General features: G+C 58.4%; 1 protein-coding gene and 1 long non-coding RNA gene across 10 annotated transcripts in view; one reads left to right on the forward strand and one right to left on the reverse strand.

The window, feature by feature from the left end:
* Window positions 1-56: 56 nt before the first annotated feature.
* GDPD5 (glycerophosphodiester phosphodiesterase domain containing 5) overlaps window positions 57-27,888 on the reverse strand; it is an 84,321-nt gene continuing 56,489 nt past the window's right edge. For 3 of the 9 annotated variants that reach the window (XM_021062520.2, XM_021062519.2, XM_084975251.1), the window contains 15 exons: window positions 26,851-26,954; window positions 23,554-23,647; window positions 22,936-22,995; window positions 16,529-16,627; window positions 16,125-16,218; window positions 15,679-15,824; window positions 9,968-10,050; window positions 8,785-8,935; window positions 8,077-8,295; window positions 7,353-7,510; window positions 6,989-7,136; window positions 5,927-6,009; window positions 5,410-5,424; window positions 3,208-3,320; window positions 57-997 (listed from right to left, as the gene is read on the reverse strand). In XM_021062520.2, coding sequence (XP_020918179.1) covers window positions 849-997; window positions 3,208-3,320; window positions 5,410-5,424; window positions 5,927-6,009; window positions 6,989-7,136; window positions 7,353-7,510; window positions 8,077-8,295; window positions 8,785-8,935; window positions 9,968-10,050; window positions 15,679-15,824; window positions 16,125-16,218; window positions 16,529-16,627; window positions 22,936-22,995; window positions 23,554-23,647; window positions 26,851-26,954 — 1,716 coding nt within the window. In that variant the 3' untranslated portion in view covers window positions 57-848. The remainder of the gene's footprint in view (window positions 998-3,207; window positions 3,321-5,409; window positions 5,425-5,926; window positions 6,010-6,988; window positions 7,137-7,352; window positions 7,511-8,076; window positions 8,296-8,784; window positions 8,936-9,967; window positions 10,051-15,678; window positions 15,825-16,124; window positions 16,219-16,528; window positions 16,628-22,935; window positions 22,996-23,553; window positions 23,648-26,850; window positions 26,955-27,888) is intronic. The other 6 variants (XM_084975253.1, XM_021062521.2, XM_084975252.1 and 3 more) reach the window with 2 other exon arrangements.
* On the forward strand, window positions 2,424-10,767 carry LOC102161066 (uncharacterized). The gene is made up of 4 exons (XR_014814732.1): window positions 2,424-3,089; window positions 3,524-3,763; window positions 4,521-4,694; window positions 8,732-10,767. It is a non-coding gene; the product is annotated as an uncharacterized LOC102161066 (long non-coding RNA).

Genomic DNA, 27,888 nt, shown 5'->3' on the forward strand with positions numbered 1-27,888 from the left:
CAAACCCAGCAAGCTCTGTCCCTACCCTCCCACTGACAATGCAGAGATGACACATGTCAAGGTGGCAGCTTTAATCACCTTGGCCAAGGCTCCTCAGACGCCCTTCACTGTGGGCCTCTGGCCGTACGCCCACCCTTGACCATGCCTGAACCTCTTCCCTGGGGGCTCCTGCCCTTGGCCACTGATGTGGAAACCTGAGGTCGTGTCAGTCTGTGGACCTCCTGGGCCTCCAGGCCAGTTTGTCCCAGAGGCCTGCTGGACACTTGGGTGTGAGATCCAGCAGCCCTGAGTCTGCTCTTCTGGCCACCTCCAGCTGCTCCTGGGGACATGGCTCAGGCCCTCTCCTGGGGCAGGGCCAATGGTGGCGGAGGCTGGCCAGGGAGGAGGAGTGTCTTCCCACGCAGCAGGTTCCTCCTGGGCCGAGCTTCCTTGCGCTTTCACCTGACAGGTGAGCAGAGCTGCTGGGGCAGAGGCTCAGCCAACGCCCTTGAGGTGGGAGAAACAGGAAGTCGTTTCTTTGCAGCACAGAAGGACAGACGCTCAGGGGCGCACTCAGGCTTCATTTCCCTCATTGCCATGGGGCACGGCATCGCCCATTGACCCCTCAGAGCTTCCAGGTCAGGATGGGAGGAGAGGACCAGGCCTCAGACTTCCCAGAAGAAGGCACCCCAGGCCTGCAGGGGTACCCAAGAGGCTGGAGAAGGGAGCTCCCTCCGAGAGAGGCCGTGGCTGACAAGGGGCTGGAGCCAATGAGAAGGCCATGGAGCCAGCTCCCAGCGCACTCCTGCTAGCTCTCTGGGCTTCCCTGGTCTCCACGCGAGGTACAGGCTGGACAGACAGGTCTTCAGCTAATGCCCACCCCGGCCTGTGAGGGTCTTGGTGCGGCTGCTACTCCCTCGGGGGGCCACAGGGGCAGTGGTGCTGTTGGCATACGTGTCGTAACTGTGATCTGAGCACACAGAGAGCTCGTCGGAGACCTCCATGCCGTCACTGATCTCTGTTGGGCCAGAAGGAGGCAAAATGTGAGTGCGGGAGGGGGCGGGTGGGCAAGGCTGCCTGGCAGATGCCGCGGGAAGGGCTTGGTGGCTGATGAGAGCACTGGGTTCAAGTTGGGTATTGAGCTTGGCATCAAGGCCCTCCTCAGGCTCTGCACACACTGACCGCGCTTCAGCTTCTAGCCAAAAACCCCCATCTGTGCCCTCTTGGGCTTGGCTCCCACGTGCTTACCCTTCTCGGGGCTCTGCACACAGGGGCCTGTCTCCTGGAAGTGACCTCCCCGTAACACCTCATTTTCTTAAAATTTGGCTGAATTCTTCTCATCTCTGTTATTGCAGCCTTCCCTGAGTCTCCAAGCTGGGATGGGGCCTCCTCATGGCCACCCTCCTCCTGGTCCCATCACACCCCGAACTGTCAGCTGCCTGTGGCCCCCACTGGTTGGAGCATTTCAAGGACAGGGGTGAGATCTAAGCATGTGTCTCGGTCGCTGGAACAGGGCTGGTCACACAGCAGAGGCTCGGAAAAGGTCTGCTGAGGGCAGCCGGGTCCACCCCAGGGGATTCAGGATGCCTGGTGGGCCGAGGGTACCTCGAGAGGACCTCTCAGCCCTGAGTAGGCAAGGGGTGAGCCTGAACTGACTCCTCAGGGTCAGCACCTAGAAGGTGCTAGGTCAGTGGCCTTTGGCACTGTAGGGCCGGAGGGGAGGATGAGGATAGAACCTGCCAGGCCGAGATGCTGCCTTCCATGCATTCTGCCCGCCCCTCCTGACTTCTCTGGGCCTGGCGTAGTGCAGGAGCCTGGGGACCCCCAGTGCCCTGGGCTGGCCCCTTCTTCCAGGAGCTCCCCAGTGTCGCCAGAGTGCTGTGGGACGCCAGGGGAGGCACTCCAAGCCAGCTTCAGTGTTGAGGGAAGGCTCCCGGGAGGAGGAGCTTTTCTGAGAAGGGTAGGAGGAATTAAGCCCCAAAGGCAAGAACCTGTGGATCCTAAGCACCTAGAAGAGCCCCCGGCATACATCTGTTGAAGGAAGGAGTAAATGAACAAATGGCTGTTGACGCAGCCCTTGGAGCTGGTCCCACTAAAGCCACAGCCACCCCCGCTGGGCTCTGGTTCATCTAAGCCGGCTTTACCTGGCGCCTCTCTAGGCCAGGTGTGGCACTGACCTGACAAGCACGCCGTGAGGGGAGCCAGCAGCACCGAGGGAGGTAGGTGATGTGCTCTGGTTCCCACAGCCCGAGGGATAAGGCGGGATTTGAATCCAGGTCCACCTGGCTCCTAAATCTCTCTCCATTCTCCTGTTTCCATGCCTGTATCTGTCACCTGAATTATTGGTTTCCTTGCCTCCCTTCTAGGCCACACGCCACACTCATCGGGGGTTGAACTGTGTTGCCCCTGTGAATCCGTATACTGAAGTCCTAAGCCAAGCACTTCAGGGTGTGATCTTCTTTGGAAATAAGAGCACTGCAGATGTATGTAGTTAAGACGAGGGTCTCAGGGTGGCCCTGGTCCAGAATGACTGGTCTCCTTACGAAGAGGATGGAGGGGGAAGCTTGGATGCAGAGATGCACCTGTAAACCAAGGGGAGCGGCCAGGACCAGGTCTCCCCTCACAGCCCTGCCAGCCCTGCTTATGGCCTCTTCACAGTCACATTTCTGTTCTTAAGCCACCCAGTTTGTGGTACTTTGTTATAGCCCTCCTGTCACAAAGACACATTTACCTGTGATCCTCTTCTGCTCTCAGAACAAAGCCCGAGCTCCTGACCACACACTTGAGGCCCAGGTGCCCCCCCAGCGCCATCCCGGAGTGAGTCAGCCCACGTTTAGAGTTCTCAGGGCCCAGCAAGCAGTGCTCCCTCTAAACACATGCTCTTCCTGCCAGGGATACCCTTCCTTCCTCACTGCCCCAGGGAGCTCTCGTACCCCACTCTGGCTCAGCACCCCTCTGTCAGCACTCTGGTGACCCCTCATTTTCCACGTATTTGCTTATGCAGCTGCCTGCTCCATCCTCCATCAGACCGGGAACATGAACACGGGACGGCAGCAAGCAGGGATGAAGTCACCATGTGTGTACATGTGCCGCTGCGGGCATGAAGCCAGGTGGGTACGTGCTTGTCTGTGCCACGTCCCTACCTGTGTGCCGCGTGTGAAGTGTGCGCACACACGCATGTGCAGTGGGGTTCAGAGCCGGCCTCAGCCTGGCTGCGGGGCCGCATACCTGAGAAGATGAGCTTCTCCTTCATGATGCTGACGTCCCGGCTGGTCCGGTGCACCGCAGCGCTCAGCATGATCTGCTCAGGGTTGTAGCTACGTATGCCACCCAGGCGCCACCTGCAGAGACAGCCCCGTGGGCATCAGGTCCTTCCCACCCTTCCCTGCAGGAGGGATCCTGCCCACTTCCACCGTCTCTCTGGATTTGGCCTGAGAGACCAGCAGGACTCTGACTGTACAGACAGGGAAACGGAGGCCCAGGGAAGGGCAGCAGCAGAGTCTGCTGACTCTCAGCCAGGGCTCTCCTGCCTGCTTCCCTCCAGAACCCTCGATCTACTCTCCTTGGCCAAGAAGATGGTTTGGAGTTGTGAGTTGGTTCAGTGCCCCCAGTCCTACACCTGGCACTCTCTGGATAGGACAGACTGGAGGCGGGGGCTTAGCAGGCATGACTCCGATGACCCACCCTGTGGTACAAACCAATCGCAAGGAGTCCAGCTGATGTTGCCTGCAGCTCCACCACCAGGACCAGGCTGAGTGAAGCCATGAGGAACCTCAGCGAGGAGGTGAAGGAAAGCTGGGGGTGGGGTGGTGGTGGGGGCGCTGCTGCTCTGTTCCAGCAGCCCTGGAAGAGTGGGAAACGCCCTAACAGGAGACACAGGCTGCAGTATGACCCCGCTAATGGCCGGGGCAGAGGGGGGCCAGATGGATCAAGTGGGCTGAGAGGCAGGGCTGCACGGGGCATACAGCCACCAGGAGAGCTGGCTGGACTCAGGTTTCTTTGCCCAGCCCAGGGCACAGTTTTTGCTGTTCAGAGTTCATCTGATTAGCTCCAGATTTCTGGTCTCTGAACATAGACTTTTCCTGCAAGCTAGACAAAAGGATTCACTGGCTCCCCACCCCAACCCCCACTCAGGGAAGTGGGGATCTGCTTGGAAACAAAAACAGCCCCTCAGCGCCCTAAGCCCTGCTAGAGTGGGCAGAGGGAGCCCAGACGCTGTGAGAAATCAGTTGTTTCCAGATGTGATGAGCGCAGCAGAAATGGACAGACAGATGGACAGGCGGACAGGTGGATGGACAGAGCCGACAGACAAGGGGAGAGCGGGAGGCGGAGGGAAAGGCAGCCTGTGTTCTGGCTGGGCTGGCTGCCCTACGTGTCCTTGAGGATAGTGCTGGGGTCTCTTGTTTATGGGGTCTCTTGTTTAGCACCACGTCTCCAGCACTGACCCCAGGGCCTGCTTGTGGTGGGGGCTGTGAGTATTCGTTGAGTTAATGGACGGAAAAATGAGGCCCACAGGGCAATCATCTTCCCTCTCCCCCAAGTCCTCTCCTCCTCTAGGCCTTGCCTGACCCCCAGGAGACAAGGATGCTGCCCTGACAGCATGTCCATGGAGTGCCCTGGGACTCTGGGCAGGAAGGCCTGACTCCTTGCTGCAGGCCCAGCAAGCTCCAGCCAGCACGTGTGGACATCTGCCTGTGAGGCTGGGGAAGGACCAGGTAAACAGCCCTTCACTGGGCTCAGTCCCACAGTCAGGGAGCACAGCATCCCTCTCCTGGAAGCTGGTCAGTAAAGGTGTCTGACCCAGGAGGGCCCAGGGCACTAGGATCCCTGAGACCTAGGTCTCCTCTTGGAAGTTAACATTGAGCCCTGGAGGACAGTCAGGCCTGGGGCTCTGCAGCGACATACATCCCGGACAGGAAGCTCGACCACTGGGGGCCCTTCCCCGGGGAAAGCAGGGGAGGCTGTGCAGAGGGGATGGGGTGGGGGGTCAGAGACAGTGGAAGAGATGAGAGGCATGGGAAGATCAACAGTGATGAGGGGAGGGCAGCAGGTGGGCCGAGAGAGACAGAACTTGGAGGCTGCACACAGCGCAGGGGGAAGACCTTCCCCGAGCGCCAGACTGGGCGTGGTGGTGCCAGGCAGAGCCCCCTCTCCGGAAGGAGACACTGGTGCCAAGAGGGGCCAGGTCAGCACCCTGCGAAGGAAATGCCTGTTCCCATCTGCAGGAGGAAGAGGGAGCAGAAGGACACGCACAGCGAGATGGGAAGAGAGAAGGGGGGACTGCAGGGGGAGCATGGGGCTTCAGGCAGGGAGGTTGGGGGGGTGACCCTGGCCCCCCGCTCTGCACAACGCAGGCGTTCAGATCGAAGTGGAGGGGTGGTGAGGAAGAGGGCGAGAGGAGCAGGCGGAGGAGGACCACACCGGAATTACCTGATCAAGTGATAGCTGTGAGATGCCAGAGTGCAGCAGAGGGGGGGGAGAGAGGAGGGACATGCGTCGGATCAGAGCGGGACGGGACAGAGAGAGAACGTCAGTCAAGGGCAAAACCCCGGCCGCCGCTTCAGGCTGGGCTGGGCAACCCGGCCTGGCCCTGCAACCTCCCCGGACCAGTCCACCCGCACTGCGGCCCCCAGCCCAGCACGGCCAACCATGCTGCTGGAACCCACGCCCTGGGTGACAGGTGGGGAGCTGAGCCCAGAGAGGAGCCAAAGCTCGCCCAAGTCCACACAGCAGATCCCAACCCAGCTTGGCTCTGGGCTTTGTGGGTGCTGATTCCAGAAGCCGCTGGACTCTGGCTCGGGGACAGCGGGAGGCCCCCTTCTCCCGGAACAGGGCAGGCTGGTCAGGACGTCTGCCAGCCGAGGGCTCAGAAGGTTCACCTAGTGGGGACGGGGGCTGGCCTGTCGCAGGCTGGGAAGGCCCCGGAAGGCGGTCAGGGCCTACTCACTTCTGGAGCACGAAGATGCCCACGATGAGGGCGAAGGAGATCAGGTCGGCGGTGACCCACATGAGGCAGTATTCGTCTGGGGGCTGTGGACAGACGGGCCCGTGGCCAGCTTTCAGTCATGGCCGGTCCAGACCACGGCTCCAGACCGATGGTCCCTAGGCAGGAAGACCTGCAGCGGGCTTGGCGACTTGAGATTCTGTTTTGTAGGAGTGGGCTCTGCTTGCTGTGTGCGTGCATGGGCACACAGAATGGAGAGGTCTGTGCAGTGTTCCGAGTAGACGTGGTGTGTGTAGCCTGGAGGGTTATGTGCTCGAAGAGGCTTAAAGCAAGAGCCAACATCCAGGGGACCACAGAGGGACCCAGGAGGGCAGAGCAGCCAGTCCCCCTTGATCACTGGTAAGCTGTGGAGGAGGGCGGGGCGGGCCAGAGGCACTTTGTGCTGTTGGTCCGCTCCTGTGACCTGAAAATCCGAGTGTCCTCCTAGCTCCTGCTGCCAGGCAGTTATTTCATCTCATTCCAGGCTGAGCCTTTGAAGGTTTGAAAGGACAGTGGGATGGAGGATCTGACTCACTGACGCTGGTGTCACCTTAGTCATCCACCTTCCGTGACCCCAGGGAGGTGGCAGCGGGGGCATAAGAGGGAGGGCGAGGGCTCCCTAGGCCCCTTGGCTGGGACTGGAGCTCGGTCCTGCCTGCAGGTGCTCAGCCCGCCAACAAAAACTTGTTGTACTGGCTGTTCTCTCTGAGCAGATTTTAAGGTTTCCTGTTCTTTCTGTGCCCTCTTTTCCCAGCGTCTTACTTTCCTTTAAAACAAAATGCAAGAATCTCCCAACCCAGAAGAACGCCTGTAGCTGCTTACTTTTCTAGGGCCCTTGATGCTCCCCCCGTGTGGCTCAGGCTCACGTTCCTCCCACCCTCGTGCAGACACCAGAGGCCAGGAACGTTCTCCTCCCGCCTCGAGCTGTCCCCCCAGGCACTCCTGAGACCTCACCAGAGAACACCCCAGGCATGAAGCCTTCCCCCACCCTAGAAGCCTCAGGCGGCTCCATGCAGCCCCACTCACCATGATCCAGAGGGGGACAGGCACCTGCGACAGGGTGTGGGAGTTGTCAGAGGTGACGGAGGGGACGCCGGCGCACCACAGCAGGGAGAAGAGCCAGGGGGCATTGACTGTGTAGAGGTTCACGCTCAGGTTCCAGGAGGCGTAGTCCCTGTGGGGGCAGGGACAGGGGTTGGCCGGCCCCCGAGCTGGGGGGCGCCTGCAAAGCACAGCCCTTCGCAGCCTCGTGCACCAGGCTCACAACAGCTCCCAGAGGGCCAAGCTCACGTCCAAGCCCAGGTGTGCCTGACGCTCTCCACCTCTTCTCTGTGACCTGAGCCCTTGGGCTTATTTGTCTGGGCGAGTTCGGGCAAGGTGGGGCTGGCACCTGAGCTCCTGGCGGGACACCTGCGTGTAGCGCAGGTTCAGGCCCTGGATGTGGCCTTTCCGAAGGGTGGCAGCTGCCTCCTTGGAGCCGGACGTCTGCTGGAAGCCAGGAGCCACCTTCCGCACCAAGGGCCTCTGCCTGTTGGGCAGCCACAGGACCTGCAGGCAGGAGAGGAGTGGCTCAGATTCCCCCTCTGGGAAATGGGGTGGGGATCTCCCCTTGGTAGAGCGCCTGGAGGGGTGAAGGGCACGGGACCTGGCGCACAGTGAAAGCTTACAGGTAACAAATGGCTCCCGGGGAAGGGGGACTCAGTCCCAGCCAAGGTGGTTATTGCTCTGGCCACACCTCAGGAGGTTCCCCTCCAGACCCTGATCAGACAAAACTGACGACCCCTGCGCACCGTCACTGCCACCGCCTCTAGAGCGCTGTCATAGTTGGTTCCTCTGATCCCCAGGTGCTACGCCACGAGGAGGTGGGCAGCACGTCACAGAGGTTCCGAGCTCCTGGAATCAGGGACCCTCATCCCTGCTCCTGCCCTTTGTACATTTTAAGGGACTCTTGTTCCCCTCCTGTCCTCACAGTGACCCTGTCAGGGAGCCGAGGGGGATGCTGCCCTCATTTTGAGGTCTGGAGAGCATTGCTGGAACTGGACCCTGGCAGCCCGGGTGCCCCCGTGGGGCAGGGTGGGCTCCCGGGTGGGGCGGGACTGGGCTGCACGCCTCACCTGGTGCTGGGGGAAGCCTGAGCGCAGCAGGGCCTCCAGCGTGACGTTGACGAAGCTGCCCCGGTAGGGGTGCTCCCGCGGCGGGTCGCGCAGGTTGAGCAGCAGTGTGGCGTTGCCCTTGGCCAACTCCAAGAGCTCCGTGAGGCTGCAGATGGACTGGTTTTGGGCCTCTCTCTGGTCAGAGGGTGACAGGGAGCTGGCCGTCCAGAAGGGGTCCGTCTGGCAGAGACAGGGACACACATGGCTGCCTCACCAGTCCCACGGGCACCGCTAGCCTTCCTGGCTGTGGAAGCTGGAGAGCCCTGAGCTGCCAGTGGCTGCTGGTGTGTGCAAGTCAGGCCGTGGAAGGCTGTGGCCTGTGGGGGCCAAGGGGAGCCCACCCCAACCTCTCTTCCAGCCTGCTTACCACCCACATCAGACCCCAGGAGGTTTCTCCTTCCGCAGCATTTCAAACCAGAGACCCAGCCGCCTTGGGAGTTTTACAGTGTGAACAGTTTTACCTGTTAACTACTAGTCATCACCCGAACCAGAACAAGCAGTGACAACCCCATCTGGGCTGCAGTGGCAAGAGCCTCAAGGAAGCTCAGCGGGGTGGGGTGGGGTGGGGGTGGGGGGTCACCTCAGCTGATGGCTGCCCCTGCCCCTCTCACTCCAGGGGGTGCCAGCCCCTGCTTTCCAGGCCTAGGGCTGCGACGGGGGCTGCCAGACCTTCAGGAACCACTGGCCAGCGTTGAGCCTCTGCAGGATGGTCCAGTTGAGCATGGAGGCGGGCCTGCGAGCGAGCTCCGGGAACAGCTCCTCCACGTTGGTGGTGCGCCGCAGGGTGGCGTCGTGCATGAGGAAGGGCACGCCGTCCAGGCTGCGGGAGAGCGGGGACTTGGCACTGCCCACCCAGATCCTCCCGTCCCCGGCCCCTCCTCCCCAGCCACCAAGGGACCCCGCAGGCCCTGCCCCCCTTCCGGCCTCAGGTTCCTGTCTGCAGAGGGAGGCCAGGGGCTGGTAGACGCCCTCTGGCTCTCCCTTGAGGGTCCGACAGGATGGGACTGCCGAGCAGCGAGGGTGCAGCCTGTTCTAGCCGCCTTGGGAGGTGGATGCTCAGGAAACAGGCTGGGGATGGAGTGTCTCACTCAGGCCCACTAGCCAGTAGGTGGCAGAACCTGGCTTAGAACCCAGTCAGCGTGATGAGACGTGCAATGAGAAGAGTGCAGATGCAGGCCCCTTTGCCAAATCCCACCCCGCTGTCATCGAGGTCTATCCCACTGCTGGGGCTGCAGTAGCCCCGCAAGGTGCTCTAGAGACACATTAAAAGGCACCTCTGCTCCCCTTCCTCAAGGCATCTTTCTACCATCTGCTGTAAGTTTTGATCAATAGGCAATTCTGTATAACATCCACCAGGGCAGTGGTGTCCTCACACTCCAGTTCTCTTGCTCAGGACCCTGCCCCCCCCCCTTCTCAGAGAGACTGTTTCAGGTTGGTGTGGATTCTTGTTGCCCTTCATACAAATACACCTAAATCGACATGTAGAAAATGTATAAATAGCTTCTAGGTGGTCCTTAAAAATAGAATTGGCGTCACAGTGAATCTGTCACTGCAGTTTGCCCATTTCCCTCTTCGGGGTGTTTATCTGCCACCCACGGAGCCATGTAGATCTGGCCTTTCCATTAAGTGGATCTGTGACAGGACTCCAGGTCCCTACCTCCACTCCGCTTGAACCAAGAGTTCAAGTTCCTCTGTTTTATATCCTGGAGCTTGGCACAAGATTTAGTGGACAATCCAAGCCTCCACTCTCCCATCTCCAAGGCTCTGGGACCAGAGGTTTCTCCAGCAGAGACCTGGATGCGGCTGTGCTGAGGAAGGGGAGGGGTGCTGTCCTCCCAAACCCCACACCTACCTGATGGTGACGTCAGCCTGCAGTCCGTACAGCTTCTGCTCCAGGGCCTTCCTGAAGGACATCAGCGTGTGCTCCGGGGCCAGCTAAGGAGGGAGGTGTGGTGAGGGGAGAGCTGAGCTTTCGCTGATGTACCCTTCCCAGCCATGTTCAGCTGAGGTAGGCCAAATTCTGATTCCCAGGCCTCCAGGCGGATGCTGTGGGGCCCTGGGTCCCATGCAGCGTCTCTGAAGCTCAGTGTCCTGATCTGTTAAATCTGCCTGCCTCATAGGATTGTGGGTTTTTTTGTTGTTTCTCCTGCCCTGCGGCATATGGAGCTCCCAGGCTAAGGATCAGATCCAAGCCACGGCTGCAAACTAAGCTACAACTGCAGCAATGCCAGACCCCTTAACCTACCATGCTGGGCCGGGGATCAAACCCACAACCCAGTGCTCCCAAGATGCTGCAGATCCTTACGCCACAGCAGAAGCTCCCTCAGGTTTCCTTTTTTGGCAGCAGGAGAGAAGCAGGGGTGGTGGTGATATATAGATATGTGGGGGGAGAGTGGTTAAGGTCTTTTTCCTCTATGTAGTCTTTGGGCTGAATGCCACCTTTTCTCTTGGTTAGTCTCCAAGTCCAGGTGGAAACTCCAAGGGAGTGGGGGGATAGATAGCATGACAGTTTCAGTGGGGTGACCAGTTTCCTCATTTATACACATATGACAAAACCATTTCCTGGACTATTAGAAGGATTAAAAGCCCCTAGCACCTTGCCTAATCCACAGTAAATGCTTAATAAATGACAACTGGTACCCTATAAGAAAATCCTGGTTCTATTCCTGACTCTGCCATTAACTCGTTTTGTGACTCAGTACATCCCTTTATTCTGTGGGCCTCAGTTCCCCACTTGCCCCCGGGGGATGCATTCACTGTTCTCTGACGGTCCTTCAAGTTGGAGGAGTTGGGGTTTTGAGACTCCCTCCCTAGTTGTCCGCTCGGATGATCCTGCTATGCCCGTGGCTGCCACTGGGGGTCAGCACCATACCAAGGATGGGATAGGACTAGGCGCACTGTGGGACTGGAGTCTGGTCTGATGATCCTGCTATGCCCTTGGCTGCCACTGGGGGTCAGCACCATACCAAGGATGGGATAGGACTAGGCGCACTGTGGGACTGGAGTCTGGTCTGATGATCCTGCTATACCCTTGGCTGCCACTGGGGGTCAGCACCATACCAAGGATGGGATGGGACTGGGCGGCCTTCCGGCAGTGAGGGATGGGTTGAAAGGGTTTCCATGGCTCATCCCATCCCCACCAAGACACTCTTATTCCCTTCTTCTCTCTCTCTGGCCAAGCTGCTCCCCAGCATATGACACAGTCCCCTTCTCTGGGAAGCAGGCTGGCACATTGCTGAGAAGGAGCAATTCCCCTTCCCAGTCACCAGCCTGGGTCATGGCCTCACTTTCTGGACCTTAAGCTGTACAGTAGGCTTATGTTATCAAGCTCATAGGTGACATCAGAGACGTCAGCAGCCCACGGTGTGAGCTCCTTTCTTCTCCCTTCCCTGGGTCACAACGGCCTTGGCAGATGTGCTGCCCCGTCTCCTGGACAGTGTGCTTTGAGAGACCCAACAGAAGCATCTAGAGGGCGGTATGGACTTGGTGGAGGTCCTGCCCGATCACCTCTAAATGCTGCAGCCAGGCATCCACCTGCTAGGTACCAAGGCCCTGCCACGTGGGTGGGAGCAGCAGCAGTAAACTGTGGGTAGAGAGTGCAGTGGGGGCTATGGAGACTCCTGGGGGGGCCAAGAAAGTGGGAAGAGCAAAAGCTCTTTTCTTTAATGCCTGCACCCACAGCATATAGAGGATCCCAGGCCAGGGATTGAAACCAAGCCACATCTACAGCAATGCTGGACCATTTAAACCACCGTGTCAGGCCAGGGCTCAAACCCACACCTCCGCAGTGACCTGCACTGCTGCAGTCAGATTCTTAACCCACTGCACCACAGCAGGAACTCCTGAAGGCTTTTAAACTCGGTCCACCCTGGGTTAGGAGCTAGTCTCCTAATAAAAGAGAGCTCCTACTGCCTCAGGCCAAAGCCCAGATGGGGTTGTATTTTCAGACGTGTTGCGGGGGTGGGGTGTCACAGATTCAGGAGGGCAGCCCACAGCTTTGGGATTAGTCTGACCATATGTTAAAGTATGCACATATGCACAGGCCACCCAGATAGGAATGACACCCCCAAGGGCACATGGACACCGTCTCTGAGACAGGGATGAGCATTTGGGCTTAACACACACAGATGTGCGGACCTAAGAGTCAGACCTGCCACAGGCAGGTATACACAGGTGTGGACACTGATATTCATGCCTTCACAGTGACACTGGGAGGCGTTGTGTCAGACACCCACGCCAGCCCCTCAAGAACCACCCCTGGGTGCAACCAGCCAAGTGCACAATGGGGGAAATTCTACAGGACAAATGAGTCAGTTTCTTCAATAAATAAAGTAGCATATGGGGAAAAAGGAATTCTAATAGACCAAAGCGCCTTAGAAGATTCATCATGTGGATCCTATCTGGATCTTAGCTCTTCACAGTTCAACTATAAAAAGGTAATTTTTGAGACAAAAAAGGGAAAACTGAACATTGATTCTGTATTCAATAATTTTAAGGAATTATTCACTCGGTTGGGTATAATAGCAGCATTGTGGTTGTGGTTCTATTTTTTTTTTAAAGCCTCTGTCTGTGTTAGCGATACATCCTGAAGTAAGAATGGGTAGATTAATATGATGTCTGGGATTTGCTTTAAAATGTTGAAGCAGGGGAGTTCCCGTCGTGGTTCAGTGGAAACGAATCTGACTAGTAACCATGAGGACACACGTCGGATCCCTGGCCTTGCTCAGTGGGTTAAGGATCTGGTGTTGCCATGAGCTGTGGTGTAGGCCAGCAGCTACAGCTCCGATTCAGCCCCTAGCCTGGGAACCTCCATATGCCATGGGTGTGGCCCTAAAAAGACCTAACCAATTTAAAAAAAAAAAAATACTGAAGCGGGAAAAAAAAAAGACAGATGAAACAGGAATGGTAAAATGCTGATAAATTTGAAGGTGGTATTGGATTCATTATACTATTCTTTCCACTTCTGTGAAGGCCTGAAATCTTTCTACTAACAAGGAACCCACGTGAGGCCGCCCTAGGCCTCCCCCCCCCCCCCCCCCCCCCCCCGCTCCGCCATCTCTGCACACCTTTTTGTTCTGGGGCCTCTAGAGCAGGCGGGGCGGGTAGCTGGTCAGGGAGAGAAGAGCAGCTCTGATCTGGGGCCTGTCTCCTGGAAGGCTGTGCTTCGAACTGGCCCTCACAAAGCCCTCAGGCGAGGCTTAGAGAGGCCCAGAGACCCTCTGAGACACACAAGTAGCATGTGGCAAAGCTGGACCCTAAATCCAGATCCCTCTGGCTTCAAAGCCTCTTGGAGACCACGCTGACTCGTGGCCTTTGCAGGTGGATAAGACTCTGAGCCTTATATAGAAAATGGGCAGAAGAAGACCCCTCACACGCAAGGGGCTAGGACCATGGGGGTGTCCATGGCCCTGTCCGACTCAACATCTCCTTTTACTTATTTAGTTAGTCTTTTTAGGGCCGCACCAGCGGCATATGGAGGTCCCCAGGTTAGGGGTCAAATTGGAGCTGTAGCCACCGGCCTACACCACAGTCACAGCATCGCGGGATCTGAACCGCATTTGTGACCTACACCACAGCTCATGGCAATGCCCAATCCTTAACCCACTGAGTGGGGCGAGGGATTGAACCCGCGTCCTCGTGGATACTAGTCGGGTTCGTAACACGCTGAGCCACAACGGGAACTCCCTCAACTCCGATTTCAAATGCTTTCTTCGTGAAGCCCCTTTGACCACCCTGAAATTCAGCCACACCATAGAACTCCCAGTTACTATGACAAACAAGAAAAAGCTCTCACGGCGCCCACAAGTGCCCCCTCGTGGTGATGAGTGGTACTGCGTCTGTTGAGACACAAGGTTCAAGGCTTTCCCAGGTCAGGAAACCCAGTCTAGAGAAAAGGGGAAGGCTTGCCCGAGGTAACAGGAAAGTCTGACTCTTCCTTTCTGAGGCTAGGCTCGTATCTGAGCATGTCACACACGCGAAGTCCTGCTTCTCATGGCCCTACAATGCAGGCACTCCCATCACCCCAGGGTTCAAGGTGAAGAAACCAGGCACAGAGAAGATGGTATTGGCTCTGGCTCTCACATTGCCAAGCGACCAGGAAGCCTGGCTCTGGAGCACACCCCCTTGAGGGAAGGGCCTACTGTGGGGTCACAGGGGTGGCAGAGGAGGAGCAGGCACTGACACCGCCTCCCCTCCATTTCGCCCTGGTACGAATGTTTTCCTTTAGCAGAGGGCTCAGCGCTGCACCTGGCTCTCCTGTCCCCACAGCCTGGCAGATTTTCCTGTTCCCTCGCCCCAGTTCTTGTCCCTGCCCAGCTCCCCACACCCAGCATCTTTCTTTCTCCTGGGCCTTCCTAACCCACAGCCAGGCAGAGTGTGGCTCTGGCCTAAAACCCTCCTAAATCTTTCCAGGCCCTTTCAGAAAAAAGTAAATATTTTCAGCAAGATCAAGAGAGTGTGGAGAAAAGGGAACCCTCCTACACTGTTGGTGGGAATGTAACCTGGTGCAGCCACTATGGAGAACAGTTTGACTGGCAGTTCCTGAAAAAGGGAGCTCCCTGGTGGCTCAGTGGGTTAAGGACCTGGTGTTGTCACTGCTGTGGCTCAGGTTTGATCCCTGGCCTGGGAACTTCCACATGCCACAGCCAGTAAACAATAACAACAAAAACCTAAAAATAGAGTTACCATACCACGTGATCCAGCAATCCTCCTCCTGAGCATATATCAGGACAAAACTCTAATTCAAAAAGATACATGCACCCCTATGTTCATAGCAGCATTACGATAACTGTAATACTATTTACAATAGCTAAGATATGAAACAACCAAAGTTGTTTCAAGTCGCCATGGACAGATGAATGGCTAAAGAAGATGTGGTATATATACAATGGACTATTACTCAGCCATAAAAAAGAATGAAATAATGCCATTTGCAGCTACATGGATGGACCTAGAGATGATCATACGAAGCGAAGTAAAAGTCAGAAAGAGAAAGACAAATACCATCTAATATCACTTACATGTGGAAGCTAAAATACGGCACAAAGGAGCTTATTTACGAGCCAGAGACATCAAGAGCAGACTTGTGGGTGCCAAGGGGGCGGGCAGAGGGAGGGGTAGATTGGGAGTCTGGGACTAGCCGATGCAAACTCATATACAGAAGGGATTACAAACACACTTTATATCACGGGAAACTACATTCAGAACCCTGTAATAAACCACAATGAAGATGAAGATACACACGTATAACGATCTGTTGCTGCACACCAGAAACGAACGGGACATGGTAAATCAACTATACGTCAATAAAAAAATTTTTTTTCCAGCAAGATGCCTTCAGGCTCTTCAGGACTTGATCCCGTCCCAACTCCCCTCCCAGCCTTTGCACCAACCTTTGCGTGTTACTCCCCCTCCCGACGTCAAAGGGCTAAAACTCATAGTTATTCTGACATGACAGGTATTCTACCCGTTTCCCTACAAGGGGACAGGTCTGCCTGTCTTCCCCTGGAACAGCAGGTCCACCCATCCCTCTGCCCAGCTTTGGGGCCCTCAGGGGGCACTCACCATGGGGGCCCCGCGGTGGCCGATGAGGGCAGGCTTGGGGCCCAGGTCCTTTTTCTCCATGATGCAGGGAGAGGAGATGGTGAGAGGGGCCAGGTAGAGGGCAAACACCACGGCGAGGAAGGTACTGAGGATGGCCACCTGGGAGGCTGCAGACGGGCCCACCGGTGAGCCCCAGGCAGGGGGCATGCCGCCCCTCCTCCCGCCACCCGTCGGGACCCAGATGCCAAGGGGAGCCCCATTCTTGCTGGGGAGGTGAATCCAGCGTCTAACTCACACACAGAAGAGGAAAGGGGCAAGGCTGAGGCTGCAACCTCTGGAACCCGCGGGCCACTCTGAGCCAGGACCCCCTCTATCCCCAGGCCACCGGGACCCGCCTGGGGGCAGGGGACAAGCTGGCCTTGGTAGCATTAGCACAAGGTGGGCAGGTCCCACCCAGTCATACTTACAGGACCGCTCGGCGCGGGCAAACTGTCCTGCCACGATCCAGGAGAGCGCGGTGACGGCGGCCAGGGCCCCCACGTGCAGGAATGGCGCTGTGCCCTTGTGTGCGGGACGGGGGAAGAGAGACCGTTGGCTCCCAGCTGTGCCCAGGCCACCAACATGCCCAGGTCAGCGACGTCCTCGTGGCCTCTCTCTATCCGTGGGGCAGGCACCTCTGTCTCCATTTTTCAGGGGAGGAGACCGGGAGTCCAGGGGCCCTGGGTTGTCGCGCCCTCCCCGCCCCTGAGTTGCTAACGTGATGTGAACCCTGTCCTGTCCCCCTCGGACCTTGGTCTGGAGAAAGGGGGGTGACCAGAAGGCGCTGCCTCGTTCCGTGGTCCTGGGGGAGCAGCCCCGAGCCCCCACTCACCTGCAGGGAGATGAGCAGCACCTCCCACTCGTCCTCCCACAGCTGGGCCACGGCCGACATGGCCACCACCGTGGCCACCAGGATGGCCACCAGCCCTATCTGCAAGGGGAAGAACCGTCGGAGGGTCAGGGCAGCAGTGGAGCCTGGGCAGCCCGAGGGGCCCAGGGCGTCTGAGAGCGAGAGCAGAGGGGGAGGCAGGTGGGGGTGACTGGGGGGGGTCAAGGGACCCTCGAAGCAGGATGAGGCAGGACGAGGCGGCAGACCCGGCGAAGGGACGGCCAGAGAACTGAAGGAGGCTGGGCTGGCGCTGGGTGAAGCGGGCGCACGTCCCCGAGCTTGGGGTGCCGGAAGGGAAGACCCTCGGCAAGTGGGGGGCCTCCACGCCTCGCCCAGGGCCCCCAGCCCCCCTTCACCGAGCACGACAGAAGAGGAGACCCAGGCTGCCCAGGTCACAGGCAGGAGGCTGCCACCCGATCCTGCCTTCCCCCCGGTTTCCAGGCTGGAGCGAGGGGAGGTGAGGAGTCTGTCCCACACCTGTCCTGTCGCCAGGCCTGCTCTCAGCCCCGAGCCTCTGGGCTGCCAGCCTGTAAGGTTTCTGGGAAGAAGTGAGCAGCTCAGCTCTGCTGGAAGACTAGGTGGCACCATCACAGGACCAGCAGCTCTGGGGACAGAGGCTCCCTCAAACATGATCTGAAATATGTAACATAAGATGCTCCCCAGGAGTTCCCGTTGTAGCGCAGCGGAAGCGAATCCAACTAGGATCCATGAGGTTGCGGATTCGATCCCTGGTCTTGCTCCGTCGGTTAAGGATCCGGCGTTGCCATGAGCTGCGGTGTAGGTCGTGGATGCGGCTTGGATCCTGCGTTGCTGTGGCTGTGCCGTAGGCCAGCGGCGACAGCTCTGCTTGGACCCCTGGCCTGGAACCTTCACATGCCACAGGTGCAGCCCTAAAAAATAAAACAAAACAAATGCTCCCCAAACTAAGTGATGCCTGGTTTCTGGCTACTCAGTCCCCAAGGACCCCCGCCTGGTGCCCAGTATCTCACCCCGCCCATTCTCCCCTCCCTGCCAGGCCTGCCTCGTAAAGCTCAGGTCACCTCCACCAGGAAGCCTTCCACAGCCCGTCTCCTAAGGGCCAGCCAAGGCTGCCGCCCGCTGCCCTCCCGACCCCCCAGGGCCTGCCCTCAGCTGTGCTCGGTGCCAGCAGGGCCCTGCCCTCTTTCTCTTCCTACAGGGCCGTTCCTGGAGGCAGCACATCCTGAGAGCCCTCCAACAACCAGACAAGCTCTAAATTGAGTTTCTAGCTTGTGTGGGCAGAGAGCGGCTGATCCATCTTCGTTCCCTGCCAGGCAGGGAAGATTCATTTTCGTCTGGGATGAAGTCTTCCTTTGGAGATTTGTTGTTCCAGCCCATCAGCCTGGACACGAATGTTCCAATAAGCAGCACTAATAAGGCTGAAACGGGTAGGGGTCCGTATGGACTGGGACTTGCAGGCCCAGAGGACGCGGGAAGAAGGGAAATGCGAGTGCGTGGAGGGGCCAAGCGCCTGGGTCCGGGGGGGCACTCCTTTTTTTCCTGGTGTTGATTCTCGTAAAACCCCACCTTCATTTGACACAATAGGAAAATGCGGCTCAGAGAACCCCAAGCCGTGCTTGGTCGCCGAGCTCCGAGGGCCGATCCAGAAGCCACTGCCATCCTGCCCCGCCTGGAGGCCTTGCTCCTTCTGGGAGGTCACACGGCCGCGGAGAGAGCCCCCGGCGTGTCCCGACTGTCCCTTGAGAATCCCCACCTGCCAACACGCGGGCTCCTGCCCCCGCTGCCCTCTGGAGGGTGGCTTCTGAGAGCATTTTATGACAGTATTTAACTGCCAGTGGAAAGACGTGTAATCAAGCCGGTTTCCCAGAATCCTAATGCAATGAAGAATTTTGTGAGTTCCCCAGCTGCTCGGGCAGCAGCCACCGAGCCCCGCAGCATCACCGCGTGGTCCGAGTCTGTGCGGTTCCCCACCCGCGTGGCGGCTTTAAGCCTCCGCAGCAGCGCCGACCCCTAACGCGACCACCGTTCCTCAGATCTGACGGCAAAGGATCAATCCCACCCTGAAGGCCCCGGGGCGGCCCGCTGTCCTGAGAAAGCAGCCGGTTTTCCGGGCTGGAGGCCCCGTGGTTTGTGATGGCAGAGGAGGGCTGGAGTGAGGCCACAGGAGGTGTCCATCCAGGCAGTGAGCCTGCCCGGCGGCCGGGACCCGGGGGAGTGGGAACCCAGCCCGGCCAACAGGGCGGCCTCCTGGAGGGTGGCTGGAATCTGGCTTCTGCGGTCCCAACGGCAGACGGCTGGCCCAGGGTTCTGGGACACGCTCGTGCCACGGCCCTGGATGGCTGTGCCTAACGGGGTGGCTAACCTCTCGGAGGGAGTCTCCTGAGCTGGAACTGGGGGGGCACCTACCTGAAGGGGGTTGGAAAGACGGATGAGAAAACGTACTAAGAGGCATGCTGAGCACCGCGGCTCCACAACAGGGAACACTTCCTAATGTTAGAGGAATGACTTTAAATTTTAATTTTGAAAAGTGGGCATACTGGAGTTCCCATCGTGGCTCAGAGGTTAACAAACCTAACTGGTATCTATGAGGATGCGGGTTTGGTCCCAGGTTCGATCCCTGGCCTCGCTTAGTGGGTTAGGGATCCAGCGTTACCGTGAGCTGTGGTTCGGATCCCGAGTGGCTGTGGCTGTGGTGTAGGCCGGCAGCTACAGCTCCGATGCAACCCCTAGCCTGGGAATCTCCATATACTTCGGGTGTGGCCCTAAAGAGACAAAAAAAAAAAAAAAAAAAAAGTGGGCGTACTATCAAATGAACAGGATTATCACAAAGTGCTAATGAAATACAGTGTGCGAAGCACCTGATGCGTGACCCAGTAAATGCCAGTGGTGGCCCATTGCCTGACGTGCAGGATGACTGGCTTCCTTAAACTGCCGCTGGCGGGATGGAGGCTAGACGCCAGGAAGAACTGTGGAGCCTGGGCCAGTTGTTCGGAGGAAGCCTGGATTCACTGGAGGTGTCGACAGAGACAGCCTAGGGAGGTGGGAGTTGTGATCAAAGCCCCTCACAGCGGTGGCATCTGATTCAAGGGTGGTAGGTGGGGCAGGAAGGGGGGCATTTCAGGGGAGCCTCTTGTTTACTGCAAAGCCCCCAAGCCCCCTTCAACCTTCCTCTTCACGTCCAGAGCCCCCGGACTTCTATGGAGGCTCACCTGGGAGGGGTTTCTGGGAACCGGGAGTTTTGCGAGGATGGAGGTGAGGGTGGGGGAGGGCCCGAGGCCCATCAGATGCACTCACAGTCCCCGGCCTGCGGCACACGGCTCCCTCCCTGCACTGTCCCCTGTCCTCCCGCCCCCTCCCCGCAACCTCAGGGGCACCAGAGACCCTCAAGATAAAGGTCATGATGAAAACATAGCATCAGACTGTAGCACTGAGCGCAGCACTGGTACAGAACCCGTGGAAGTAAGTAAAAAGCTTAGAAACAGATCTAAATACATAAAATATTTAGTGTATGATAAAGGCGGCATCTCAAATTAGAGGAAAAAGGATGGATTACTCAATGGAGAGTTGGGAACACTGGGAAGCCATCTCAAAGGCACAAAGTAAGATCGCGCTGTGCCCTAAAACTACTTCCAAAAAGACAACACATTTAAGTATTAGAAAAGTAGAAATATATAATTACTAAATGATACTACAGAGAAATTTTTTGGTGATCTTGGAGTGGGCACGACTTTTCTGCCACAAAACCCAGGAGCCATGAAAGAGACGACAGAATCCTTAAGAATGAAAAATCCTTAAGGATAAAAAAGAAAATTCCCACAGCAAAAATACACAAAAGCAAGGTCAAAAGATGAGTCACAAACCAGGAACGATTATCTGCAGTTCATCAGCCCAAGGCCTCCTTTTCCAAATCTGTAAAGGCTCTTGCAAATGAATAAGCGCAAAGTAAATCTCGCAGCAAAAAAGGACAGAAGACATGACAAGACAGTTTATGGAAAAGGAAACGCAAATGACTCCAACAGGTGAAAGACGCCGAATCTAACTCATAAGGGAAATGCTAATTAAAACTATACCAAGGTACCATTTTCACCCATCAGCCTGGCAAAGTCAACAAACCCACAGACACTCCATGGGCGAGGGTGTTTTAAAGGCACAGGCCCGTCACTGAGGGAGCGTGAGTTGGTGACAAGGAGGCGGTCTGCAAATTACCCAAGTGCGCCCCGGACCCAGCAGCTCCCCACGCAGCTTGGCTCACTGTCCTGCTGTCCTGGCAATGACCTCGAAGCAAGGGGGGCTGGCTGGATACCTGGGGAACTAGGGGTCGGATCCCAGGGCAGGGACAAGGGAGGGACACCCGTGGGGATGCTCTCAATGGGCCCAAGGGGAGGGAGCTTGAAATGTCTCTGCAAAGGTGACAGGGATATTTATATTCTGTACCTTTGGGGGACCTTTTGCATTTTGAACCATGTTGATGTATTAATGGTCAAAAATTGGTTAAAACAAAACAAAGCAAACGAAAAAAGGATTCCTTAAAATCTCAGAGCCAAATGGTAGACTCTTGGAAGACCAGCGTTTCCAGCCCGACTCGAACCCTCTGAGCCCCAGGAAGCTCCCTCCCTCCTGGTGCAGCAGGTCTGGCTGTGGATCAGCTCAGCCTGGAATGACCTTCCTCGTGCTGAGATCTCTCGGGAGGGATCAGAGGGGAGAGGATGGCAGGCCTGGCACCTTGGGAGTTGGCACCAGGCAGATGAAGGGATCTGAGCCCCCTGCCCCCAGGAGAAGACGCCCTGCACTGACCCACTCCCCTGGCGGGCTCTGCGCCTCCGGATGCCTCAACACTGGGATCAAGCAGGTGCGCCCTGGCCTGCTGAGAGCCGGGCGGGCCCGAGAAGGGGGCCGCAGCATGCGCCAGTCCTGACGGGGGTGCCAGGGTGCGGTTCCTTCAAGTGTCAGCTTTGCAGCTGGGAGATGAAAGTCCCTCACAGAGGGGACTTCAGAAGCCCAGAGGAGATCGCAGGATAGAGTGACAAGCAGGAGGCAGGCGGGAGGGGACTAGCGGCAGCTCACGGCTCCTCATCCCTCTAAGATTCCAGTCACTGGGGTCTGACTCCCCAGCTCCAGATCCCCAGCGCCCCCCTACCCCCAGCCACCCAAAGGCACCTCCTGCTCCATGCCGCCCGACCGGAACTCACCATGTCCACCCTCCGGTTCCTGCTCCATGTCCTTGTGGCTGGAAGTGAGCTCCCCCCCCCAAGTCACTCTGGACCATCTCATGGGCTCATGGCTCTTGCCGGACATTTCTGCCCCCTCCTAAATGGCGCACCCACTCTGAGTTGGGTTCTAAAAAAAGAGGTGGCCTAGCCTCCCCTCCAAGGCCCAGTGCCCCCCGGGAGGGAGGGGCTCACTCTCAGCCAGCTCTGTGCCACCCCTGTCCCCACTGGCACCTCAGGCAGAGCAGGCACCAGCCACGTGTCAGCAGCACGGTGAGCGAGGGAGCCGAGGCTCTGGGCTGCACGGAGCCTCACTGCTTTGGGCCCTGCCCCGCATGGGGCCCTGGGGACAAGGAGATGGGACATCAGTTCTGCATGCGTGGAGCTCCCAGATCGGGGAGGGTTGCAGTCAGGGGGCCAGATGGAAACGGGTGACAAGAGGCCAGGACTGTGGTGGGGAGCCTGCGGGCACTGGGGGGCCCAAGAAGCCTGGCTCAGGTGGTGAGGAGAACCCAGTAAGGCAGAGAGGCCACGGAGAGAGGGGGGCGGGAGCCAAGGGGCGAAGCAGAGATGAGGCAGTCGAGCTGCGAGGGCCCGTGCTGTCTCGGGAGCAGAAGCTCAGGGTGACATCCCACGACAGCTGCTGGGAGATGGCGCAGGGCCCAGGTCACCCAGGGCCTTAGTGCTGGGTGAGGGGGTTGGATCATCCTGGGAGCAATGGAAGTGGCGGGGAGGGCTTCAAATCGGGGTAGTATCATTGGGTCACGTTTTTAAATGAACTCACCGAAGAGGAGAGACTGAAGGCAGAGCGACCAGAGAGCCGGGCTGTGACCTGTGCTGGCTAATGGCTCGGCTACGGGGCTAGGGGCCTGGATCCTCCACTTATTAAGGGGAGACCTTCAGCAAGTTACATAACCTCTGAGTACCTCAGTTTTCCCGACTGCAAAATGGGATGCTGACAGCACCTCCATCATAGGGCTGCTGTGAGGCCTGAGTTAATAGAGTTCAGGCCGTGAGAACCGTGCTGGACCCACCATGAGTTCTCAGCATCAGCTACCAGCACAGCTACAAGCACGACCAGGGGGGAAGATGCCTCTAGCCTCCTCCTCTGCTGCTGCGGCCTCCAGCCTCCCTCCCCCGAGCCCCCGCAGAGGCAGCCCTTACCTTGTGCAGCCAGTGCAGGTTCATCTGCTGTCCCACGGCGATGTGACACAGTGCCAGGACCTGAACAGGGCCCCAGAGAGCGAGAGTCAGGCACCAAGTGTCACCTGGAGGTGTCCGTCCCTTCCCCAGGCGCCCTGCTCCCCAGCGCTCTCGGCCCGGCTCGGGCAGTCAGGAAACCCTCCCTGCAGGTGGTGGGCAGCCCCCCAGGCCGGCCTCCCCTACACTGTTCCAGGCCAGAGGCTCCTGCTCTAGGACCTTTCTCTCCAGATCTCACTGGGCCCTGGTGCACTTGCAGTCTAACGACGGCTCGAGACTTGCGGGCCCTGGGATTCTGAAGCGGACTTGAGCCTCGTGCCCCAGGAGCCCCCAACCCAGCCTGGGGGCTGACCTGAGTCTGCGGGAGTGGAGATTGGCAGCAGGACCAGAGCAGAGGCTCCTGGGAGAAGAAGTGTGCCTGGGACCCAGCCGCGGGCCATCCTCATGGGGGGGCCCTCCCGCAAGGTGCATCCCGCCTTGAGGGCACCAACCCCAGAGGCCCAGGGCGAAGCTGGCTGCCCTCCTAGACCCCTTCTATCAGCCCAGCACCGGCCACCTGCCCTCTGAGCCAGCCCCGCGTACCTGCAGGCCCGCGACGTACGTGAAAGCGGCAGCTGTGGCCATGAGAATGGGCACAGACCAGTCACTCCAGTAGCCCAAGCGGTTGTAGAGGTACCTGCCGAGGAGAAGGGGCAGGGGTCAGATGCCACTGGGGCCAGGACGCTCCCTCAGGCGGCCGGCTCTCAGCTCTCAGGAGGCCGGGCTCAGGGACCAGGCCCTGCCTGCTCAGTAAGAACGTCACTGTCCCCTGATGCCCAGTCAGGCCTGCCTGGGGAGGACTCACGGGGACACCTGGGCATGCCAAGAAGCATAAAGAGGGGAACGGTTCCTGTGAATTCTACTGCCCAGAAGTAACCAGCACCAAACCTAGCTGACCTCTTCCAGTGAGTCCCTGCTGCTTCTCTATCTGTGTGCACCGTGTGGCGGTCAAAGCTCTGGCTTTGGAGGAGCTGGGCACAGATTCGGATCCCCTGGCTGGCAGGACTCTGTGGAGAGGGCAGGTCCCCCTGACTCTAAGATGCCACTGATTGCTTTCGACTTTTTTTTTTTTTTTTTTTTTTTTGCTGAGCGGCATATTGAGGTTCCCAGGCTAGGGGTCAAATCGGAGCTGTGGCCGCTGGCCTACGCCACAGCCACAGCAACGCGGGATCCAAGCCACGTCTACAACCTACACCACAGCTCACGGCAACGCCGGATCCTTAACCCACCGAGCGAGGCCAGGGATTGAACCCGCAACCTCATGGTTCCAAGTCTGATTCATTTCCGTCTCACGACGAGAACTCCTCTAAGATGCCACCGACTGTGACATTCACCTCAATTTCCATGTTAACCCATGAAAAGATGAGGTCTTGGGCTAAGAAAATGTAATTCCCGGCTTCCCTGAGCCTAGGTTCCCAGTGACAGGATGGGGACAACGAAGGGCCCTTCCCGGGGTGTCTGGGGATGGAGCGAGGTGAGGCGCATGCTAAGTACTCAATCCGCCGCTTCTTACAACACCGGCACTTACTGAGGTCCGTAAAATCCTGAGGAAATGGGCGTTTTTAATAGTCACGCGGTCACTGAATTCATGTACCACGTGAAGCCAACTTCCTACTAAGGACGATTAATAGTTTCCAATTATTCACCATTATAAATGAACACAAACACTGTTTTTGCACATACCTGTCTGTATTGCTAATTATTTCCCAAGGATACACTCCTACAGATAGAATCACAGGGCCAAAGGGAATGAACTTTTTACAGCCCCTGATAGATCCTGCTTAGCTGCTCTCCAGAAAGACTGAACCGCGTGCTTCCTCCCTGTACAACTGGGGAAACGGAGGCACCAAGAAGGCAGCACCTGCTCAGTGTCATCACAGAACTGGAGCCAGCGCCAGCAGCTTCAGGCCTCTGCCACCTCGGGCCTGGGGCGGGGGATGGGCGGGGGAGGGGTGGAGCGGGGCTGGGCAGGGAGACCCCAGGAGGACACTACAGGGCATGTGTCCTCCCCTGGCCTCGCCTCAGATTCCAGGAAGAAACTGTTGTGGAAACCAAGGCCCAAAGAGAGGCGGCCGTGGCCCCGGTAGCTACTCCTGCAAGGTATTCTGGCTCCACCTGGCCCTCCCTCTGGCAGAGAGCCCTCCTGGCCGGCTGGACAGCCCGGATGGTCCCTCCCTGGCTTTCCCCATCCAGCCCTGACCACTTCCTCTTACTGCAGGAGCTGTTTCCAGAGGCTCGCTAGACCCTGAGGGCCAGGCCAGGGCCTCCTGATCCCAGCAGGTGGCAGGCTGAGGGAGCTGCGGGTCTTGGGGCCAGCCCTAGGTCCCGGGCAGGCCTCCCCCACAGGGCAGGCATCCATCCTCTGCTTGAGCTGTCCAGGGACAGCCAGGTCACCCTCTGGGCAGAGTGCGGTAGCCCAGGGGCCAGCACAATACAGTCCCTGTCCTAGATCTGACTGCATCTCACTGTGTGACTTTGGAAAGGCTACTTAACCTGTCTGAGCCTGTCTCTTCAGACTGTCCGCAGTATGTGCATTTGGTACTAATGGGCTGTGTGGCCATGGGTGAGTCCTGCCCCTCTCTGGGCCTTAGTTTCCCCTTCTGTACGTGATGGGGTGGCCCCGATGGTGTTCTGGGCAGCAGACCGGCAGTTTGGCAGAAGGGTCCAAGGTCTGCGGTCGGGGCCAGCAGGGAAGGCTCCCCTTTGCCCACGTCAGTGCCTGTGCTTTGGATACCTGCAAGGATGAATAATTGATTTCTGGCATTTAATAAAGGCCAGAGGCCACCTCTGGGACTCAGCTGGGGCCCCGGCTCATCCTGCTGGGCTGCAGCGGCCGGCGGCCGGTCGGTCCTTTATTGAGCTCATTAATAACAGAAGCACAGCTGAGTGCCACCACGAGGGGAGCCGCCCTGGCATCACAGAATCCTAGGACCACAGCCCTTTAGAAGCCCAGAGTCCAGAAACCCTAAATCCTAACATTACAGCCACCTTCCAGCCGGAGATTCGGCCTCCCAGGAAGCAGCCCTCAGGTTTCGGGGAGCTAGGAGCCCTTCCACGTCCATCACCTCACTTCATCCTCAGCAAGACCTGAGGTCAGTTAGCCCACTTTGCAGAAGAGGAAAAGGAGCCGGACAGGACTCACACTTCGTGTGGCCCTGGTCACAGCGAGCTGCACTTCTAGCCAAAAGGAAAACAGCGCTGGGAGTGGGGAGCACTGGCTGCCAGGCCCCGGCTCTGCCCCCCCGACTGTGACCTTGGGCCTGAGTTCCCCTGCCTGTCAATGGGAACCTTTCCTCTTCTCACGCCTTTCACTGTCTGACAGAGGCAGGCAACGAGGGCGGAGGAGAGAGAAGCAGGTGCCCTCAGGCACCCAGGTGCCAGCCTCAGCTCTGCCCTTGGACCCATGGCTGGTGCCCACAAAGGCCCCAAGCTGTCCTGGAACCACAGTACCTGCCAGCCCTGCCCAAGGCCCTGCTCAGGGAGCTGGGGTCCTGGGGTCTGGGGCCCCCGCCTCTGCTGAGGCCTTGGTCTCTCTGGGCCCCGGAGTTCTGTCTGCGAAGGGGTCCAGAGGCCCCAGCCCCCATTGACATTCCCATCCTCCGTGACAGCAGCACCAGGAAGGGGCTTCCTGTGCTCCCGAGCGGGTCTCAGCTCCTGCCAAGCCCTTCTTCTCTCCAGGGGACCGCACCCCCAAGTCTGTACAGAGAGCTGGTGGCCAGTGGAGGCAGAGCCCTGAGGACCAGCCTGGAAGAGATGCTCAACTCCCTCCACCACCCCCCACGCCCCCGACTCCAGCCAGTGGATGCCAGCGCCCAGCCCCGCGGTCCCGTACCCACTCACCAGTTGAATTCGTCGTAGTCATTGTGGACCTCCCACCAGAAGTAGAGCCAGGTGAGCGTGAGGCCAAAGGTGAGGGTGAGGAGCAGGAACCAGAGGCGCTCCCACTGCAGGGGCAGAGCGAGGGAAGCGGTCAAGCGGGGCAGGGCTGGTCCCTCAGGCGCCTCCACCCAGAAGGACCCCCGCGACGCAGCCCAGCTGCCAGGCAGGGTTACTGCCCTCCTCACGGCAGGACCTGAGGCTCAGAGAGCGGAGTGGCCTGTCCAACAGCACACAAGGGTGGGGAGCTGGAGTTGGGCCCTTTGCGATGCAGCCCGAGGCCCTTGCAGTGTGCACGGGTCTCCAGGAGCAAAGGCCACATCTGCCTGAGCCTTTGCCCTGGAAGGGTGACCTGCAGTCTGAGGGTCACATTCCCTCACCTCCTCCCCTCATCACACAGGCCTGCAGAGCCGGTGTCCTTCCCGAGTTCTGCTCGTGGTACAGGTACCCCAACACCCACATTGCACAGCAAGTTACAGGAGGGTTCAAGAGCAGCCTCTAGGCTTGAGGACCTGGCGCCCCCCGCACCCCGGGCTGCAGGAGCCGGCCCTCTGCCTCCTGCAGGGGTAGGGTGGGGTGTGGAGCTGCCCACCCCCCCCCCCCAGGGCTGCTTCCCCAGAGCTCTGCGGGCACTTCCAGCTGGGTCCTTGGCTTGTCCCTGCATTCATCCTCCCCTTATCTCAGAAGCACAACAGCCTTGGAATATCCTGCTCTCCGCAAAGCGCTGAAGTCATCAGAACAAACGACAGCCCTTGAAGGGGGCCCAGCAGGACAGAAGCAAGGCCGCCCCCACCCCGAGAGGCCGGGGGCCTGGTGAGCCCAGCATCCCTCCTCTGCCATGCTGCCTGCAGCCCCCCAGGCCTCTCTGACCCTTCCTGCGCTGGGCAGCCAGCTTGGCACGCTGGTTCTAACCCTGGTTCACCAAAAGCTCGGCTCCTCTCTGGTCCAGAAGACAACCCCACCCCCGAGGTCTTTCCTGTCCCAGGGACATGAATCCCACCT

This window comes from Sus scrofa, chromosome 9 (genome assembly GCF_054392235.1).
Source record: "Sus scrofa isolate SSC_HxYL_T2T_F1_AM1 chromosome 9, Sscrofa_HxYL_maternal_Yorkshire_Landrace_v2.0, whole genome shotgun sequence".
In the NCBI taxonomy this organism is placed as follows: domain Eukaryota; kingdom Metazoa; phylum Chordata; class Mammalia; order Artiodactyla; family Suidae; genus Sus; species Sus scrofa.